The sequence below is a fragment of the Amphiprion ocellaris genome, chromosome 12 (assembly GCF_022539595.1).
Source record: "Amphiprion ocellaris isolate individual 3 ecotype Okinawa chromosome 12, ASM2253959v1, whole genome shotgun sequence".
NCBI classification, from domain to species: Eukaryota; Metazoa; Chordata; class Actinopteri; family Pomacentridae; genus Amphiprion; species Amphiprion ocellaris.
The window spans coordinates 14097498-14118621 of record NC_072777.1 but is presented as its reverse complement, the minus strand read 5'-3'; the positions used below and the strand labels follow the sequence as shown (position 1 = coordinate 14118621).

Here is a 21124-nt window from a genome sequence, read left to right as displayed (position 1 = left end):
GCCCCCTATTCAAAAAGTACACGAGACCTATGGCCTGACCTTCCATATCTAACCAAATCTGACAGTAATACTTGACAGATTCAACTCCAGTTTGGTCCTTCAATACCACAGCAACATCAAATGTTCTGTGATCAACTTGACTCCACTAGCTACTATGGAACTGGAAGGCCAAAAGTAAGCAAAAATCATGATTTGTTAATTTGTGACTTTTTGGGAAATATACTTGCCTGCCTTTACTTTCAGAAGGAAAAAAAGCACTCCCTTGCTTACAGTTACCAAACAGACCTCTCTTTAAATTCAGACAGCTAATATGTTATGGGTGTGCAATGAACTTTAAAGCCTTGTGGAACACCTGGTGCAGGTAAAAGTGGAGTCTTAGCAAAGGATCAGTTTGTGATTTAGAGAAGGACCTTAAAAGCATTAGTGGTTGGGTTGAACTTTGGACAAAGCTAGGTTAGCTGATTCTTCTTGCTTCCGGTCTTTACGCTAAGCTAAGCTGATGCTTTCCTGACTCAGCACCACATGAAAAACACATAAAGGAGTGTGGAATCAATCTTCTCCTCTAAAAATAAAACGTGTGTATTTCCCAAATAGCCACACTACAAAGACTAATAGTGAGACAGTAACACTCACAAGACCTGCAAACAATATACGCACATCAGAGATGAGTATACTCTTGGGCGATATCACTTAAATGTCAAATGATCCAAGCTATATCACCTTGCAGTAACTGCACTGCTTCTAAGTTGAGCAGTAGGGTACTTGCTCTTAAATAAAATTAAAAACTACCAAACAGTTTTTAATTTAGAAGGAACAGATTTACCATATTAAAAATACAAGCACCACAGTAAGTCAGTGCAACAAGTCAGTACATTACTCAGATTCAAACTTTCATTTTATCAATACTTCACATGTTCACCTTTATTTTTGACGACAGACTCAATCCTCCTCAGCATGGACAATACCACAATTCTGGAGAGATGTTCGGCCACTCTTGAGAGACACATTTTTTTTCAGCTGTTTTTTCTTGGAGGGGCTGTGTTTCTCTTTAAAATACCCCAAGGTGTTCCATTGGATTATAGTCTGAAACATCTGCTCATCTGTTTTTCAGAGCTAGAGCCCACTGTCCCACTGCAGCTCTGATTAGTGGTACTATGTCTTGTTCTATACCTCCCAATCACTTTCCACTGATATTTAGTTGGTCGCCAATCTTTTTGTCCTGTTCTAGCTTTGTGAAGTCTCACAATCAGATATTTCTCTGACAATTTCTTTACATGTGGAGCCATGATGCAGACATGCAGATTGACACAACACACAGCTCCGAAACCAAGAATGTGAAGTACTTGTTTTTAATAATACCTTACTGTTCAAATTGGAAATAAAGCAGTTATTGAGTGATTATACAACTTTGAATCATCTGATATTTAAGTGATATTACACAGGGGGGCATTTACTTCTGCTGTGCTGTTTACATGCTAACACATTAGCAAAAGTAGATGCATTTGAGATATGTTTGTGGGGCCAAATTACAAGTCAGTAGATGACCAAAATAATTCATTAATCCATTGGAACCATAAATGTTTCAGCAAACTTCATGCCAATCCAACTAATGGTGGTCAACGATCAGTCAACACACTGCTATCCCCAGGGCTCATCCCAGAACAATCAGAATTCACTCAAAGTTATCATGTTGACAAGGAAACACCCTGTCAGTCATCAGCTATCACTTCACTTTGCCCTGAATGATTTGTTCTGTTCATAAGTTGAGGCTTTGTGGATTTCAGAGGTAAATGATTGTAGATGTAGGGGATTTGTCAAAGCTTATTGATGCCCCCTGCCCCTGCAGCGGGTATCTGCACAGACAGGATAACCTTGTATGCTGTAATGAATAATTTTAGCACCTGGGAACTTAATCCCTTTATTGATGGACCTTGAGGTTCTTTCTTGTTTAGTCTGATATTGAATGTGCCCCATGAATACTTCATTGCTTTCTTCAGTAACTAGATACATCCCACCTGTGTGCCTTGTATTCATGACTATGTGTAGCACCAATAATAAGTTTTCTCTGTCCTCAAAAGATTAAAGAGTTATTGACCCATAGCAAGACAAAGACAAGACAGAAATTAATGCACCCGTACTGGCTTCAAGCTTCAGTGAACACAAGTGATTATAAATTATGTGTGTACGTGTGTGCATATTTCTCACACTGTGAATCGTCAAAATGATTAAGAAAGTGAGAATTCTTTGTTGTGTATGGGCTCACTGTGAGTTAGGGTTATTGTAAGGGCTAGCATCAATGCTGAGATGAGGCTTTGTCTTGAACTCAAGATATGATTTACACATTGTGATCGCAGGTTATCTGTGGAGAAGAAGCCATCAACTATACTTGCTTTATCCTGTAGAGGGTCACAGGACTAACACAAAGTGACACACAATCATTCCTGCTCTGTGGGAGGAAGACAGAGCACACAGAGAGGCCCACAAGCCTCAGCTGATCACAGATTTGAACGTAGAACTTTCTTGCTGTGAGGTAACAATGTTTACCACAACCCCACCATGGCAGCACTACAGAAGAAAAAACAATTTAAATTTTAAAATGCAAAAGCAACGTTTTGATTAAATTTCTGTCACTATGGCTGACAGCCTGTTCTCATGTGTCACATACAATTTGGTTTGATTTTCCACTGTGGGAAGTTGTGGACTGTTTAGAGGTAACTCAAACCTTTGTGTGTGTGTTTTGACCACAAGAACCATCCCTGTAGAACATGTTTTAGTGCTGTTTTTGGGGTGGAAAAAGTACCTCTTCCAGGAAAAGTACTTCTGATCAGTCATGAAAAACTACTGTGCAGGTGTCAGTGCTGATTGATTTAACTCGCAAGTGTCATTTTTCTTCCCCTTTTTTCTACAATGTTATATCTGTACATGTTCAGTTGTAAATTCATCATGTCTTGTGCATCGTCCTTATTATACCTTTAGCATATCTTTAATAATAGCCTTATTGTACTTTTCTAATTCTTGTCCATGTCTCATCTGCATCGAGCTACTGTCATGTACATTTCCCCGATGAGGGATCAATACAGTTCACCTTCTTATCTTATCTTATCTTATCTTGTCTTGTCTTGTCTTGTCTTGTCTTGTCTTGTCTTGTCTTATCTTATCGATGTCCTCACTCTGCACTCCTGCACATTTGGTGCACTTATATTTAACACTGTGATCATAAACCACAATGGACACAGAAAACCTGAAAAGGTCCATTACTGTTCCTGTAGTTACTTACAAAACAGTGGATCCTTGATTTCAGACCAATGTGTGCAAAGGTGTGGATGTTGATGGCTAAAATGCCATCTGTGACTAGCAGATTTGTTTTAGCTGTAGCTATTGAGCTAATCATTATGTGATGAGATGGACTGTATGAAAAAAGATGACTTAACAGCTCCCAAGAAGTTAGACCAAAATATCCAGATCATGCTATATTAAGAACTTCTTATGTTGAAATTTGTTCAAGTAATAGTTATTCTGACAAGTGTCTCTGATTAGTTATCTGATTCTGTAAAAACAGTGTACATCATCATGACTGACAGCAGTGACTGGACACTCCTCCTAAATATTGTGATATTTTCTTTTAGAATCAGGATGTCCAAAATAGCTTCTCCTACTTTACATTTCTATTTGGGCTGTTCTTACCTCACCTAACTCCTGTGTACACATCTGAATCAGTAAAAGTCACACTACTCACCGCAGATCAATGGACATTGATGTTATTCTTCTGCCACGGAGGCGGAGCCTCGGCTGAGATGACAATCGGCGTATGTTTGTCTGTTAGCAACATTACTCAAAAACGGACTAACGGATTTAGATAAAAATTTCAGGGAAGGTCAGAAATGACACAAGGACCAATTGGTTAGATTTTGGCAGTGATGTGGCTTACAGTGTAAATCCACGGATTTGTTAAAGATTTCCATATCATTGCAAGATAGTGGCACGGTGTCACTATAACTATTACTACAAGTGAACACTACGTCAGCTGCCTGCGAACAATCACATGACTGCAATCCTACTACAAATCCACCACCACGGACTTTTTGGGACTTATCCATCAGAAATCAACGACTGAACAGTGGCGGAGCACTGCGCTCTCCGAGTGCTTTTCTTGCTGTCATTTCAACCACAAATCTTCTGTCACACACTAACTGTAATCCACTTCCGGCATAGTACAGAAGGTGTGCTGATGACAAATTATTGTAAAACTGTTACTGCACTGGGTATGTATTAAAATTCAAACATAGTAATGCACATATTGATAATTTTTGCATTATTTGGAAACATTCATATCAACCTACATATACATAGACATGCACTGAACATCCAGTGTTGCGAAAGTCACATGAAACCACAAATAGAAACCATTCTACATAACATCCTAGTGTGTATGACTAAACGGTATACTGCCTGCAGCTGCAGTTCCACTCAGTTAGAATTTTATTTTTCCTCAGTTAAGCTGTGGTACACGAAGTGACGTCACTGAATTTCATCTTGATGTATTCATGTTAAATGGATCAACTGTGCACTTCATATGACCTTCTGAGTGGGAGTTACTGTTCTTTGTGCTTCCATGTTTTAAACACTGATAAATGCCAGGGCTAAACCTTGCATTTTTTAAAAGAGCATACTAAGGATTTTTGGAAAACCAAATTAATTTCAGGTGAGGCACATTTAGCTGTTATATTTTATGATCTCTGTGAGGCTAAACAGCAAGTGGCATGGTGAGAGAGGTAATTTGCAGACCAGATGGTGGGCCAGGTTTTAATCTTTTTGAAAACATGCGATGGCGTGCAAGCTGAGGACAGCATTAGGTTGGACGCTCATATCATCTTTCCCACATGACCGCTGAGTACAGAACAATGGATGTTTATCACAAAATTTCATTTGCAGAACGTTGCCACAGAGGGAAATGTGACAATATTCCCAAGTTAATGTATGTGTCCACTTTGTCTGAAATGAATGGTGGAACTGGTCAGCTGGGATACTTCCAGTCAAGCACAAACAAGAAATGTACAGTGCTTTAATAGTCCATTGTGTATTTGTCACTATTAAAGATCCACTGTGCATTCTACCTAAATAATACTGCACAGATATGCAGATTATGTGAATGCTTTTAGCTGAGGTCTATGCAAAAGTTGTCACCGTCACTTCAAGTGCTGTGCAAATGGATTTGGACATCTTGTACTGTAGATCACCATTTCTATTAACATTTGCAACATTGGTAAGATTTAATTCAAACACGATTATTAGAAGAGTAATAATCACTTGAATTACAGTAGAATAAAATAGATACAGTTCAGGAGATTCAGTAGATGCATGTATGCTTCAAGAGGTTTATCATAATTGTTAATTGAAAATTGTAGGTATAATTAAAACTAATCTCAGTAAATGCATTCATGAAACGTAAATAGACAAAATACACATGCCAAGGCCATAACCTATATTTATTTTTATATTCATAAAACACAGGAATCCACACACACCTGTCAAATTCTCTTCCAACTGAGCAGGAAAGATAGCTTTAATTGCCAGTGTTTTATCTGTCATATTATTAAAAAAACATCCTTTTATCCCCAGAGAGAATATCCACACATCACAGCCTGATTTTAAAAGTGTACCACCCAGTCTTCCCACTACAGTATGACAGCATAGTGAATAGCCCATGTGAATTGTTTCATCTCAACCTCTCAATCCTGAGGAAGAAGCGATAGTAGTAAATTTATCTCTGTGAAGTCAGCCCCTCTCAGCTACTTTCTTGATTGATTTGAGACCATAAGTTTTTCCTGACTATTTAGATGTTTGTATTGGATTTTTATTTTTACTGTAGGGTAAGTGTTGCTAAAATAATGTCAAAATGGAGTCATTTTGATAGAAAAAAATGACTGAATGATCACACAATACATCATGACTTCAAGGAAATCAAATTTCTATACTGGATTGTATGTAATTTACTGGAACCAACCTAACATGAGCATAAGAGCGCAGTCCTGTTATGGAACACTTATTAAGAATATATTATGAGACCAATGCAATGACCGATTAATGGTTCACAGAAATATTTCAGTTGTTGCTGTATTTTCATTCATGATGTTAAATGTAAAGATTAAATTACTACATACTTTAGTTTATTTGTATTTTTTATATCCATATATGTATAGTGTCCTGGGAAAAAATGTGTACTCAATGCATATTCTGTTTAAGATGGAGTCATTAATTCTGCATTTGACTATTTCTTTAGTTCTTTCTTTGTATTGTTTTAAAGCGGTTAATGTTTACAGAGCGATAGGCTTTAGAGTGCTTCTGTAAATTGTTCCACAATGCAAATTTTCAGAAAGTGTGCCATTTCGACAATATGCATCCTTTGTATGGTATTAAAAAAAAAAAAAAACACTTTATTTCACTTTTCTTGATGGTATTGTCTGGAGAAAGACATTCTGTGTGATAGATGGTTAATAGCTGATTAAGAATTGACTAATAGATGCGAATTAGTGGGTGTAAGTGGGTGTAATTGAGTTCAGCTGATTGACTTGAACCTGTGCTTGATATGTTAATTGCTTCTGTCTCAGTCCTTATGACGTCCACCTGTCAGTTCAAAAAATAAATAAATAAAAAAAGGGTTGTTATAACTATGCAAATCACACAGCTAAGTTCATTTCCCTTAAAGTGTGATTTAGATTTAAACTCATCCATCTGGCTTTTTACCGTCATTTTCACTACGTTTCTGGATCTGTCATGTGAACTAACCGTGCGTCTCTGCTTTTGTCCGACAGCCCTTGAACGCAGCGCTGCTCCCATCCTACGTGAATGCAGCACAAAGTGTTGAGGTGATCCATGGCAACAGAGGAGCAGCAGCCAACCGCTGAGCCTGTCCTCCACACTCAGACCTCATCTTCACTCACTCTCCGTTAATGTAGCCGGAATGCACCGAGCAGGAATCACTCTGAACGGCTCCCGTTGATAAATTTCGGTATCAAGGTGACCGACTGGGAGCCGAGCAGCTGCCTGACAAGAGCTCCACATCAGCGCCAGGTGACAGAGACCGGACCCGCACGTCGGAGCGCTGCAAACGGACACATTTCAACGGACAACATGGTAGAAGCTAATGTTTGTGGAGCTTAAAATTAATAATTTCACCCTTTGGTGTACTGCTATCCGAAGCCCAGCAAAATGAAAGCAAATTTTAACCGTCTATGGGCTAAAAAGGTTTTTTATTTTTGATTATTTTTTGAAGCCTCGGCTAAGAAACCGACACCGTCCCGGTCCTCTCCGCCGCTCGCCGCTGTCTCATTAGCACCGTCCAGTTTGTTGTTGCTGTCCGTATCTCTCTCAAGCATCTGAGGCATCATCGTGAAGATGGCGACTGGGTCGGGTTGGCAGCAGTATTACTGCCCTGCCGGTCAGGGGAAATTTACTTCGTCCTCGGCAACCAGCATGTCCTTTCAGTCCGGCATCGCCATGGAATATACCCAAGACCTGCACCTGAAGATGAGCAAGAAAATCGCACAGCTAACAAAGGTGAGCAGAGCGTTTAAGAGGCCTGTTCTTCACTCTCCCTGAGCTTTAATTCAACCTTTGGGTTAGACCCTGTACCTTCTGTTCTAATGTGAGAACTGGGCACCAAACTCCGTGTAAAATTTCGCCTATTTAGTAAATATTTCCTCTTGGGGAACGTGCCTAAACAGATATGAGAAGACTGTCATTTCTTACTAGATTTTAAAGATGTTCTTGCACTTTCGGGCTCCACATAACATAAAAATATGTACCACCGATAAAAATAATGAACTCTCAAAAATGTCCCACCTTGGCTGTTCCAGCTGTTTTGTTGTGGTTGTGGGAACTTTAATGAACAGGTGAGCTTCTGATTAAAGTTAGGTTTTTGTTAAAATACACACTGTCTGCTGTTTGGAATGTTGGCCGAAAGAAACAGCAGCTATTTGCTTTTTTTTAAATGCCCCACAAACACGTGATACAAGCATGTGTTTACGTCTTAAAGCAAAAAAAGCATAAAACCGTCAAATTATTTAATGGAGTTTGGCGTGAATTCCTACCTCAGGGGAATGAGCTGCCGGTCTGTTCGGGTGATGCATCCTTCAATAACGGGTCATTAGCCACGACGTTAATCAGCTCCCTCATTCATCACCTTTAGCTACAAAGGCTGTGCTGGTATGCTGTTGTACTTTCTCATGTTAATGTTAGTTCTGTTGCCTTTTAAATAATTATGCAGATAAACAAGACACTTCCTCCAAACTTTGATCATCTCTTGATTACAAGCACAACATGGATATGAGACACAGACTGAAAAAAAGGTACAAGCTGACTGAAAACTGGGCATTTGAATCTGTTATAGTCATAATATCCACATATTCTCTTCTTATTTACTTATTTAAAACATTTTCATCAATGCGTTGAACTTCCCTTGTTGTAATTCCAGAGAGCATGTGTGTTGAATGTTAATTTATGTGCCTTTTGGTGCACATTTCACTTGAATATTCATTTGAACATCATGTAAACTTGACTTCTAAGAACATATGTGTGTGAGCCTGTTAATATAATATCGGAGCAGAAGACAACACCTATCATTGCACTCAGACTTGACAAGTGTAGGGTAAGGGGCAAAGCCTCTGAAAAGAAAATGATATATGTGATTGAATCCCTCCCTCACCCATTCTCACACCTCTCAATTGACCCAGCCACCTTCCGATCACGCTTTTATTAGTCCCTTTACTGATCTTGTTCAGGCTGTGGCTGTGAGCTTTTTGGAATTTAAGAAATAAAAATGGCAAAGAGATTGTTGTGTCTATCATTAACAAGATGCTTGTTCTCGCTATTGTACGCTCCTCAGATCAAATCAGAATCATGCAGTTCTTTAACAAATTTAATCTTTCTATTCACCTTTGGCAGTTCAGCATATATAGGCTGAAAAAAATACATGAATACACAATGTTTTTAGATTTTGCATTCATCACATATTCCCAATTTTTTTTTGTGACAAAATAGGTTTTCTCACAACTGCTGGGTGTCACAATCAGATATTAAAAAGGCACAGAAAAGTCTAGGATCAAGTTCAATCTCCTCCATAGCAGGGTGTGACATTCTCAGTATAATCCAATAGTTAAAAGGCAGAATTTTACCGTCAGGAAGGAGACATCTCTTATCATATACCACTCTAAACTTTTTGTGAAATGCGAAGTTTTTCAGGAGATACTCTCTTTCATTACATGTTAAGTTGAGGGGTGTCGGTCAATGCTGTCCTTGAGATTTGTTCAGGTAGCCTGCTACCAGCTCTCTTGCAAAGCTGACCTGTTTGCAGCATTCCTGAGATTGCTGATTCCTTCGCACAACTTGTTTCTGATTTTTGGTTTGGTAAGTGTAACTCCTGGGGCCAGCAGCTGCAAATTCCTGACTGCTGTCACCTGCCAACTCGTCTGTCAAATCACCCAAATAGTCCACAAATTCCAGTGGAGTCTCACCTCCTTCCACCACCTATATCAAGTTGTCAGTGTCCATGTAAAGAGCATTCCAGCTCCAGATAACCGTACAACTGTAGCTTAGTGCCGTAAGCTATGGTGACTGCTGCTATAAGTACATTGTTTACCTTGCGGGGGGCACGATGTAGCGTTTGTTGTAAGTCCACTGAACCATGGCTGTTCTGTCATTGAGGAAGGTAAGTCGTTAACCTTCATTTTCCTGAAAACACAAAGCTGAAGGACTGCTTCAGATTTGCTGATGAGAGTGGTTGGAGTCAGACTAGTTCTCTGTGAAAATGTTCCTCAGAAGCTGTTGAGACATTTGTCTCTTGGTGGGCTTCATTTTTACTGGGGTCTAACAGAATTCCCTGATTGTCCCTGATATACTTTTCCCTGCTTTCCTGATCCTTGGCCTCAGCCAGGTCACTCACAGCTTCCTTTTTACCTTTCAGAAAGACGTTGTTGTCAAAGTGCTACACCTCTGCAACTGTGGCTCTTCTATACCTCATCTCGCCATCTTTATTACATTCAGGGGTGGCCCAAACTGGATTCTGTCTCTGTCACTGTACGTGCAAGGATCCTGCTGATGATCGTTTCAGCGCATGTGCAGCAGAGGCTGAATACCAATTTACCTTGAGATGTCTAGTAAGGTAAAACAGGAAAAAAGAACCCATAACGTAGAGACTCAACTCCCCTGATTAGATCAAAGCATTTTTGGAGTTTGTCAGTCTTTGTAGATGATGGTAGTGTGGCCTAGAGCAGTGGTTCCCAACCTGGGGTCTGGGCCCCCCCAGGGGGGGGCGCCAGAGATCTGAGGGGGGGCGCAAAGCTTTGTCTGCTCTGAGGCTGTGAAGTTATAAAAAATAGATTTTTACATTCTGGATAAAATCAGAGTAACAGACTCACTGTGTCATCACAAGTCTATTTGGTCTTTCTTCAAAAATCCTTTGCTACTTCGATGACCACACCTCCTTGACCTTTCAACTTCTCTCCAGGCTTTCTTCAGGTTTGCTCTAGTTCATCCCGATTCATTAGTTTGTTTGCAGTTAGAAAATTACTGACGGAAACGGTGTCTGAAAAACGCAATACGGGTGAAGATTCATCAGTACCTAAAAACTCTGGCTATACCTCCAGAGTTACCTTAAATTTGGTTTTATTAAAGGACAAGACAGAATTATGTTATTTGTAGTGAAATGCTCACAAATGACAGCATGAAGCCAGCGAATTACGGCGATGTCAGGAAACAAAACAGTTCAGTAAAGTCAGAAAGATATTCACAAATTTGGACTTCTGGCATCAATAACTCATTAAATATACGTTGTCTAAACATAAACGATTCCTCTTTTCCATCGTCGTAAGGTAGACAATGTGCTACAAGCCCAGTTTAATCAAAAGTAGCTGTCTTACCAGCTGCAGGAATAACATTGGTGTCTATGAGCAGCCGGCTGTGCGACGAGTGAACAGGGACCGTCTGCAAAATGCAAAACCGCTGCAAACAGCGAAGAGACACAAATATTCAGCCAGCAACTGACTCCTGCTGGTCATACTACAACTCTTGATTTGATATTAAATTTTTTTTACATAATTTTAAGGATTTTTTTAGTAAAAAAAAAATTCTATAACTCTTATGCACTACAGTGTCACCAAATTTACTGCAGCCATAAACTCTCTCCTCCTCGTCATAGTACAACTCTTTTGATCGTTTGATATAAAATATTATTTTTTAAATAATTTTAGGGAATTTTCTATTAGTAATACAATTCAATAACTTCCCTCTTATGCTTTGTAGTGTACTTATGGGGTGGTTTTGGGGGTGGGGGGATAGGCGCAGCGCTGGGGGGGCGCTAGGGCTGGGGTGCAGCTTATAGGGGGGGCTCCAAGCCAAACAGGTTGGGAACCACGGGCCTTGAGGGTCAGCTTAGCTATGGAAGTGGCATCTATGTACAATACATACTAGAGCAGCCCTCAAACTCATGGCACTTGTCCGTACCACCATAAAGAGCTTGGTGGAGAGAGAGAGATTCAAGAGGATTGAACCCTGGAGGAAGTGTTTTACCCCAGGATGCAGATTTTTCATCTCTGTCCACTCCTGTTGTCTTATGACGACAGTGCAGACGCCATAATCAGATTTTACCATCTGTAATTTCTCGTTACTCGCTGTGTGCAGCTCCTTACAAGGTCAGGAAGTTGAAAACAAGATGGACAGCCATAACAAAAGCATCCCAGAAACTCCGTCTTTAAACATTTTTATTTTTACAAGAGGAAGAAACTGATAGAAACTGTCGGTTAAAGCTGGTTTCATCTGGTGCATTCAGTCTCTTTTGTCTTCAGGGAATCTGTGAGGGAGACTCACGGTTGACTATTTTATATTTTATAAACATAATACTGTTAAAATGTCATGCATAATCTATTTTTGTTTTCTTTAAGGTTTGTTTTCCTAAACATAAAATTTTTCCACTCTTTGTCAATACTCCATCATCTTAGGGAGCAATTCAGGGCCTGCGTTCAACAATCAAATTCAGTGATGTTTAGAAACCTCTTCATCTTTGGAAAATCTACACTCCCAGATATAGAGTTCAATTTAATTTATTCCTATGTATCCTCAAGTTTGTATTGACTCTATAGTTTCCTTTTAGTTGTCAATAGGCTGATATAGGTGGAATATTTCCCAGTAGAAAGACTGAGCTTGACTTAAATTTCATTCGTCATACCCAGATGTTAATTCTAAAATATGTGAATGAGACATCTTTTTTTCCCCAAAACACACACACACTGTGTAGAGAGAGAGCTCTCTAGTCGTGCAACTTTAACACAGCAGTTCTGTAATGTCACAGAAATCTGATCTAAAAAAAAATACATAGACTAGGATTTATCTACTTTTGGCAGAATATACACTACCGTTCAAAAGTTTGGGGTCACCCTGACAATTTCATGTTTTCCATGAAAACGCACACTTTTATTCATGTGCTAACATAATTGCACAAGGGTTTTCTAATCATCAATTAGTCTTTCAACACCATTAGCTAACACAATGTAGCATTAGAATACAGGAGTGATGGTTGCTGGAAATGTTCCTCTGTACCTCTAGATAGATATTCTATTAAAAATAAGCCGTTTCCAGCTAGAATAGTCATTTACCACATTAACAATGTCTAGACTATATTTCTGATTGATTTAATGTTATCTTCATTGAAAAGATTGCTTTTCTTTCAAAAACAAGGATATTTCAAAGTGACCCCCAAACTTTTGATCGGTAGGTGTAGTTTATAATAAATAGATCAGATAAAGAAAAACAAACCTGATTTGATCAATGTAGTTCATCATAACTAAATCATTTAGAAAACTAATTTTTTTTGAGAGGCTGTGGTTGACCCTTGACCTCCACCTGTCAAATCTGAGTGTGATTTTATATTCTGTCCTTCTTCTCTTTAATATAAATAAAATATTTAACATTTTTGAGCTCATTAGTTGGGATTAGCTCAGTGAAACATTTTATTTGCTTTGGTCCAGCTGGCTAGGATCTTCACCACCAGCTGTACCTGTGGGCTTTCAAGGGCATTTCCAATGGGTTTTTTTTTTTCCCTGAGGATCAGTGCTTTCATCTCTCCCTTGCCAAAATGACAGGGTTCCAACTTCTAACACAGAGTAGCAACCTCTTCACAACATTCACTCTGGGTCAAAGCATGTTTGCAGCTCCAGTATGTTATTATCCTCAAGCTGGGGGTCTACCGGAGCCTCATGCACTATTCCAGGTGGCTTTTTGAAGATGCTTTCCCACTGAAGGGGTTATACACTCCAAGGATTTGCTACTGACTCCGACCATAAGATCTGTGCTCTCAGTATTTCTCTTTGTGCTGAGAAAGTGGAGGCTGAAAAAAACATAATTCAGCAGCTTTGGGTAAGGTGTGTGCCAAGACTCTTTAAAGTCACATTGAAATTTGAAGAAAAAAAAAGTTTCTTTCCTCCTCTTGTTGGCTAATTCTCCATAACATGCAGTTTGCTTCTTTTTTTTTTTTTTTTTTAGGTATTTCTATTTCTTCTTTTTGCTTTTTAGTTTACAACACATAGTTTCCTAGAGTCACCCCTACCTCGGGCTTCACATCATGCAGCTGCAGATGTTACATAGCAAAGTTAGCAGTCTGCTATACAAGTAAATCCTCTGCTCATGTAAAGAAACCCATGCGAAAATGAATTGCATTTGAATAAAATTGAAAAATTCTCTTGCTCTTTTAACTTTATTTGGGATTTCGACATATTCTGGCCTGCAGAAAATTACCAGAAGGGCACAAAACTTGAGACCTCACCCACAACTGACCTTGCTTACTGAAAAAATAGTGCAAAAATTTTACAGTGAATGACTCGTTAGCTACACTAAATATATCATGAATTGCTTTTGCTTCCTTTTAAATGAAATTCTCCTAACAGTTGAGCACCATCAGCATTTGAAATCTGGACATTAAGGCTGTGTGTTAATCTGCACCAGGCATTACTTGTTCTATAGTATTAACCTGGGCTGTGTCACTGTAGAATATTCTGCAGCTGTACGAGGAGCCTTTTTGTGCTTGTGCATGTAATTCCTCAGTTCAGGCCCAGTATTGGGGGCATTGTTGTGGCTGTGTGAGGATTGGGCAATTGGATGGATATCACAGATCACTGCTCAGCAACAGGGTGGAAAGAGATGAATTCAGACACCTTTTTGAATGCCTTTCTGTTGCTATAGTGTCGTTTTAGGTACATTTTTATTTGTTCTTCATCAGCTTTTTATAGAATTACATTTAATATGCATTTAGCATGTATGTAATCATGTTTAATCAATCACAAAGAGCAAACGTGACTAATTGTTTCAGAAAAGTATTCAGCGCGCAACAGCATATCCATCTCGTATGTACCAACTGAAACAATAGTGGAGGGTATTTTTGTGTGTCAAGTCACATGATTCCTGCACGTTCCCACAGGCGACACATCTGAGCCTCGTATCTCCAGTGCCTTGTTGTATTAGGCCGCAACAAAGCAGGGGGAGCAGGCTGATAGTGTTCAGGCCATCTGCTCTCGGTGACCGCTGATCTCGGCAGAGCCAGAGATGCGTTCAGGAATAAATAGCAACCTTGAAACCTCGCTGAGCAGCTCTCTTGACACGTCCCAGCCCGGACGATTACCAGCTTGCTGTGTCTGAGGATGATTCCAGGGAGATTGAGGCATCTGAATTTTTCAGCTTGTATTCTGACTGGCCTACTTTAATCCTCACTGTCTTCTCGTGCTTTGACCTCCCTTTTTGCAGATTGCGCTTTTTTTTAATCTGTTTCCATTTTTAGCATAAATTTCTTGTTCCTTTTTTTCCCTCTATTTAGATTTTCTGATTTCTGATCTATTAAACTGAATAAAATCAGCCCACCTCCTAGTTACAGTGTGCCTCGGTGCAGCACTGTTATCATTCCAGTGCACCTGAAACATTGGCTCTGTACGCTTTTGCAGGGATTTCATGCATAGTCAGTAAGTCAGTCATTGATTGCGAGTCTCCCGTGGCGCTGAATTTCATGATTTGTGATGCAAGACTTGTTGGCTGCCACTGTTATTTAAGACTTCTTGCAGTAATTTTTAATCCCACAAAGCTGCTTTCCGGCCCTTTGTGTAGTTCAGGCTCTGCGAGGATTTCACTGTCATGATTTTTTTTTTTTTTTTTTTTTTTGAAAGCTGTATGTCATAAGTTATACTCTCTGATGGGTTTGCTTTATTGTAGTGCCTCTGTCAAAAAGAAGGCAGTGTAGGGTTTTTGCTGCTATGGCAACAAGTTTTATATAAATTATAATTCAGGGAAATGACATGTACTGTAAGTGGGCTGATGATTTTTCATAAAAGAACGAGCCTGATTTTGTAGCCTGTGTACAGTGAGTCAGGACCGAGGTTTCTGGTTGTGGTTGGAGCACTGGGAAACAGAGAGGGCAGCATGTCATTTTGCATCGTCAGGAGAATGCTTTATAACAAATGTATTACCTAGCCTAGGGTGTGTGTGTGTGTGTGTGTGTGTGTGTGTGTGTGTGTGTGTGTGTGTGTGTGTGTGTGTGTGTGTGTGTGTGTGTGTGTGTGTGTGTGTGTGTGTGTGTGTGTGTGTGTGTGTGTGTGTGTGTGTGTGTGTTTCATCAGCAATGCCTGACTGAGTTTAGTGTTGAAGTGAGTCAGAAATAGACCTCTGAGCTCTCTGTATTTCTGGACGAAGGGATTGAAAGAGACAGAGATTGTGAAATACTGTAGTGTATGTGTGTGTGTGTATGTGCGTAGTGTTTGCAATTCAGATTCTGTGGCGCCGCAGCACCACTTCATCCTCTCGCACATAAACATTTCAACAAAGTAGCATCCAAATGTAGCAGGATAAATCTGAAAAAGTACTTTTCAACCACAACATCAAAAAGCGTCTGCTGATATCTTCCTGTCTGCTGTTTCTGAAGCTAAATCAAGGCCCTGTCAATACCACACTGATATTTTATATGCATTACATGATTTCTTAACAATATGCATGAAGACTACACCAGAAACGTAAATTCATGATATGCATGAATATGTAGACTCCACTGCATGATCTGTATTGGAGTGTGTAACATATAGACTGGAAACATGGTCCAGTGTACGATGCTAAGAGGATTTGTTGTTGTTCTGTGATTATGCATGAAATGATAGTCTGACTTAAACATGTCCATAGAGCAATTTGTTAATCATGCTTTTCATCCCAGGAAAGATGAGAATCCACGCAAGCTGTTCTCCAATCTCAGGCTTAGCAGTTTCCTCATTTTGTAATATCCATAACTATTCCCAAATTTCCCTTTTGTAGCCAAGAGTCTGTTCACTACCGCAGGAAAGAAGAGATGCTGGAAAATCAAATATATCACAAATATACACAGATAATAGACTAGCTTTATACAGGCCAGTGCAGAAGGAATCGATTCTTGTGCTTGTTTGCTTTTCTGTGCAGAAGTGTGAACAGTTTGTCTTGCGTTTAGCGACTGTGCTGCTGAAAACACGCAGACACACAAATGCACTCTCGTCACTTGGCAGCAACATGTGTGTGTGCTGATGCCATAATCCAGGGGTGGTAGTGCAGTGATCTGTGTAGCCTGGGCAGGGTTAGAGAGCAGATGGTCGAGGCAACACCACTCCAGACTTGGGAATAGAGCACTGCTGATAGGGATTTTAAATCCTGATACTGCTCATTCAAATCCAAAGATCTGGTTTGTTGCTTTTTTCGTCCATATTTACGATTTTGTATTGGAGTCAATTTTTTAATTGAAATGCACAGTTTTTCAGTCCAAATGATTATATGATTAAATATGTGTGTTTGATTCTTGGCACAGTGGAACATTCACCCGCTACTGCAATTTCTACTTCTAATTTTTACTACAGCTGCCCTTCCTGGTATTATTAGTTGTAATAGTAAATAGTGCTGTTGCTAACGTAAGCATCGTGGGTGTTTGGGTGCATAAAAGAATCACTCATCACACATTCTAGATCTTCTTCTAACTTTTAGTCAACTCTTCACGCAACACATCCAAGTCCGCTCTAGGCCCCAGCTTTCGCTCTCCTGTCTCTTCTTCTTCTTCAACCCTCTGCTACCTCAACAGTGCCCCCTAGCCTCACTACCATTTCCGTAAACGCACATACTGCATGTGCAACCAACAGCACAAACATAACAAAAAAAGCACTCAGGGAGCGCAGCCGAATGATTTCTGACAAATAAGTCCCGATAAGTCCGCAGTGGTGGATTTGTAGTAGTATCACAATCATGTGATCATCAGCAGGCAGCTGACGTAGTGTTCACTTGTCATAGTTACAGTGACGGTGTGCTGCTATCTCACAATGATACAGAAATCTTTAACAAATCTGTGGATCCAGACGACAAGCTGCATCACTACCAAAATCTAATCACTTGGTCGTTGTCATTTCTGACCTTCCCTGAAAATTTCATCCAAATCAGTTATTCCATTTTTGAGTAATGTTGGGCACAGACAGACAGACAGACAGACAGACAGACAGACAGACAGACAGACAGACAGACAGACAGACAGACAGACAGACGCCGATCAGTACATAACTCTGCTGCATTCCTTAGATGGCGTAATAAAGGATAAAAACGTCTCCAACATTCCAGTATTTATGTCGACCGCATTCTAACATATTAATTACCTATTCATTTTCATTCTTACACTAATACTGCTATTACATCCATCTGCTGCTGTTGCTACCAGGGATTAAATTGTTTTAGAAGCTGAGCTCTGCCCTCAGATACCCAAATCACAGCCTGTCGGAGTCCAGCTCTGTCTCCTTCACCACAGCTTTTCCAATTCACATGCTGACAGAACTCTTGAAATCTGCTTTCGGACTCTGACATGCACTGAACAAACAAATGTAGAATGCCTTCTTCTTTTCTGTAACGTCATTAAACAGCTGTATCACACAGCAGTACACTCAGTACTTCCTCCACACTGAGAGTGAGGTTGTGTGCAACTTACTCAGGTGGAACAGCAGGTAACTTCATTAATTATTTACATCTTCTGACATGGCATTGTGATAGCTGTACTAACCTAAATGCTTTTACAGCACAGCAAACAGAGCTGTTGTGCTTAGATCTGCAGTTTCTAGGTTCTAGTGAAAGTATTAGTAACAAAATGGTCCAGCTCAGAATGAGTCCAGCACCATCAAGGCTCTCCACGCATTTTGATTTTCACTCAAAGCCCAATTATCGTTTTCTTTAGAGAATCACCATATTTTTTTTTTTCCGGTACATAAAATGAATTATTGCAGGGAGTTGTCAGTTTTACTGCTTAAATGCAATGCTATTTACAATAGTACCATTATTGCAAGAACGGATCTTATTTAATCACTTCAGTAAATGAAAAATTAGGCGGCAGACAGTCAGCCTAATAATGAAAACACAATTTATTATGCTCACATCCATAAGATACTGCCGATGCTTTAGTTGGATCAGTCTGTTTTTATCTATGGCAGTATTATCATTTTTTTGAACCACCAAGTAAATACAAATATTAATCAAAATAAGAAAAAGAGAAGAGAAATAGTGGTCTGCCACTGCAGTGCGCTTAAGAATAGACCTGTATATCTGTGATGTTGCATTATTGTACTTTGGAACTTTAAAGAGCTTTATGGAGGTGAATGTTCTTTTTCTCTCTAGGAAATCCTTTTAAAACGTCCAATGAATATAAATGAACTTAAGCAAAATGAGAATCTTTGTGATATTTGACTATTTAGACAGATTTAATATGAGACATCAGACTCTGAATACATTCCCAATGCAATGGAAGTGATTTTAGTTTTTAGAATTGTGACATTTACAAAATTCAGGTGAGAACACAATGTGTACAGTTCTTTCTGCAACTGCTGTACTTTTGACTAAAGAAATATTCCTTGTTTCTACCGTGTGCCGTCTGGTCTGAGCCCCCGAATTCAACCCCCGGCTGTTACAGTGTTGCTACTTTAAGTATGTTCAGCTACATTTCCAAAGATATTCCCAGGACACCAATAACAAGCAGTTACTGTAAATTAGCTTTTGCGATGTTTCTTCTGGCGTGAAGGAAATTACTGATTTTGTTTTTCTACAGGGAATTTTGACCTCGCATTTATGCACTTGCACAAATTTCATGGGCAGCATAACTGCTTTGTGTGAGTGAATGGTGAAAAAGATGCAGGGCGACAAAACAACCTAAGTGACATCTCATTACAAGCTGTTATTTATCACCGAAAATAGAAGCAGTGATGTCACCCTTTTTGGTTTTAAGAGTATTTTCTGCAGGAGAACAACAAGACAGATTGGCACTCAGTGTGTCGAAGATACCGGCCATAAATTTCATCTTTGTAATCTCTAAATATAATTTTAGGAGAATGAAAACACAGGGGAGGTTGGTGAGTGTGTGTTTGAGGAGTGTGAGTGCGCATGGAGGCCCGCTGCTGCAGTGAAGAGTGCAGCTTATTAACCTCTGCAGGATGCTTCTTCACTGATTGTCACAATTCTCTGTCAGATTTCATTAAGATACGCCCACACACTCACTCACACACTTCCAGTGAAACACACATACAGAGAGACGGGGGAAAAGATAGGGAGTGAAAGAGGGGCTTATTGGCCTGAAGCACTATCCAGTACAAATAAAGCATCGCAGGCATGCCTGTTGAGACACACACACACACACACACACACACACACACACACACACACACACACACACACACACACACACACACACACACACACACACACACACGGCGGCTAATTGAGCATCAAGGTGTGTACGGATGATGAGTTGATGAATCATTCTTAATGTTTGACCTTGAATGGTTCCTGTGCCCTTCGGACAGCCAGAAGCCACATCGCTGCTCCTCTTTCCTGGCCTGTTTTAGTTGGCTGACGCTGCAGCAATTTGTGCCACAGCAACAGGCGAGGCATGGAGCAACACCAGTGCACACTTGGCCATTATATACGCCTGATATATCAGACAAATACTCTGCTGTCTTTGTGGAAAGTCTCATAAGAGCCAGTCAGTGTCTTTCACCTGCAGCAGGAAGTCTGCAAATACAGCCAGTGTGTTTTTATTATTACCGTTATGAGATGTCTGACCTGAGAACTCATCCCAGCATGGTGTGGTGAGATTGTACTCAACAGACTGTAAAAGCTGCAATGAAGCCTGCCTCACTGATTCTCCAATTCACTGAATGTTAATGTAAGGTTTTGGATTTTTTTTAGGGTTTGAAATTACATTTACTTCATCATAGCATATGGAATAGTTGTGGCTTTAAAACTTGTCAATTATGACTTTGTCTTTTCCATTGGATTCGTCATGCTGTCAGATTTATGCTGGTCTGTGACTTGACAGCCGTCATAAGCCCGGACAAGTAGACTTAGACTGACTTATTTAATCCCCAGAGGGAAATTCTGTTGTTACAGTAGCATAGATATTCAACAAAGGGGTAAACAATAAGACAACACAGAATATTATGGCACAGTGTAAAGTGAAGGTAAAATAAAATAAGCTAAAAATATAGAAAATAGAAAGAAAAATCAACGAAATACACAAGAGTATACAAGAATGATAGAGAAATGTGCAAATGAGAATGTGCTTAGATGTGCAAATGAAATAGGTAAGTGCAGATAAGTTTACAGAATATAAAATGTCCAGTGGTTTCATCAGCAGACAGACTGATAGAGTCCTTTTGTGATCTGCCAGGCACAGATGCATTGACAAGTCTTATTTCTGTGGGGAGGAATGACCTGCTGTACTGTTCCCTGGAGCAGCATGGTTCTATCAGTCTGTTGCTGGAGCTGCTCCTCAGATTGTCCACAGTTTTATGGAGGGAGTGGGAGGTGTTGTCCATGATAGCCAGCAGTTTGGTCAGCATCCTCTGCTCCACCGCCTCCTCCAGAGTGACCAACTGACAGCCAGCGACAGACTTGGCTTTCCTGATGAGTTTGTTCAGTCTGTTGGCATCCTTCGCCTTGATGCCTGCACCCCAGCACACCACAGCAAAGAAGATGGTGCTCACTACCACAGACTGATAAAACATCAGGAGCATGCGGTTGCATACTTTGAAGGACCTGAGCCTCCTGAGGAAGTAGAGCT

General features: G+C 39.9%; 1 protein-coding gene across 2 annotated transcripts in view; it reads left to right on the top strand.

Moving 5' to 3' along the window:
• Positions 1 to 6851: 6851 nt before the first annotated feature.
• Positions 6852 to 21124, top strand: part of fam184ab (family with sequence similarity 184 member Ab) — a 213266-nt gene continuing 198993 nt past the window's right edge. Inside the window, exon 1 of one of the 2 annotated variants that reach the window (XM_055016016.1) lies at positions 6852 to 7557. In XM_055016016.1, coding sequence (XP_054871991.1) covers positions 7396 to 7557 — 162 coding nt within the window. In that variant the 5' untranslated portion in view covers positions 6852 to 7395. The remainder of the gene's footprint in view (positions 7558 to 21124) is intronic. The other variant, XM_055016017.1, reaches the window with a different exon arrangement.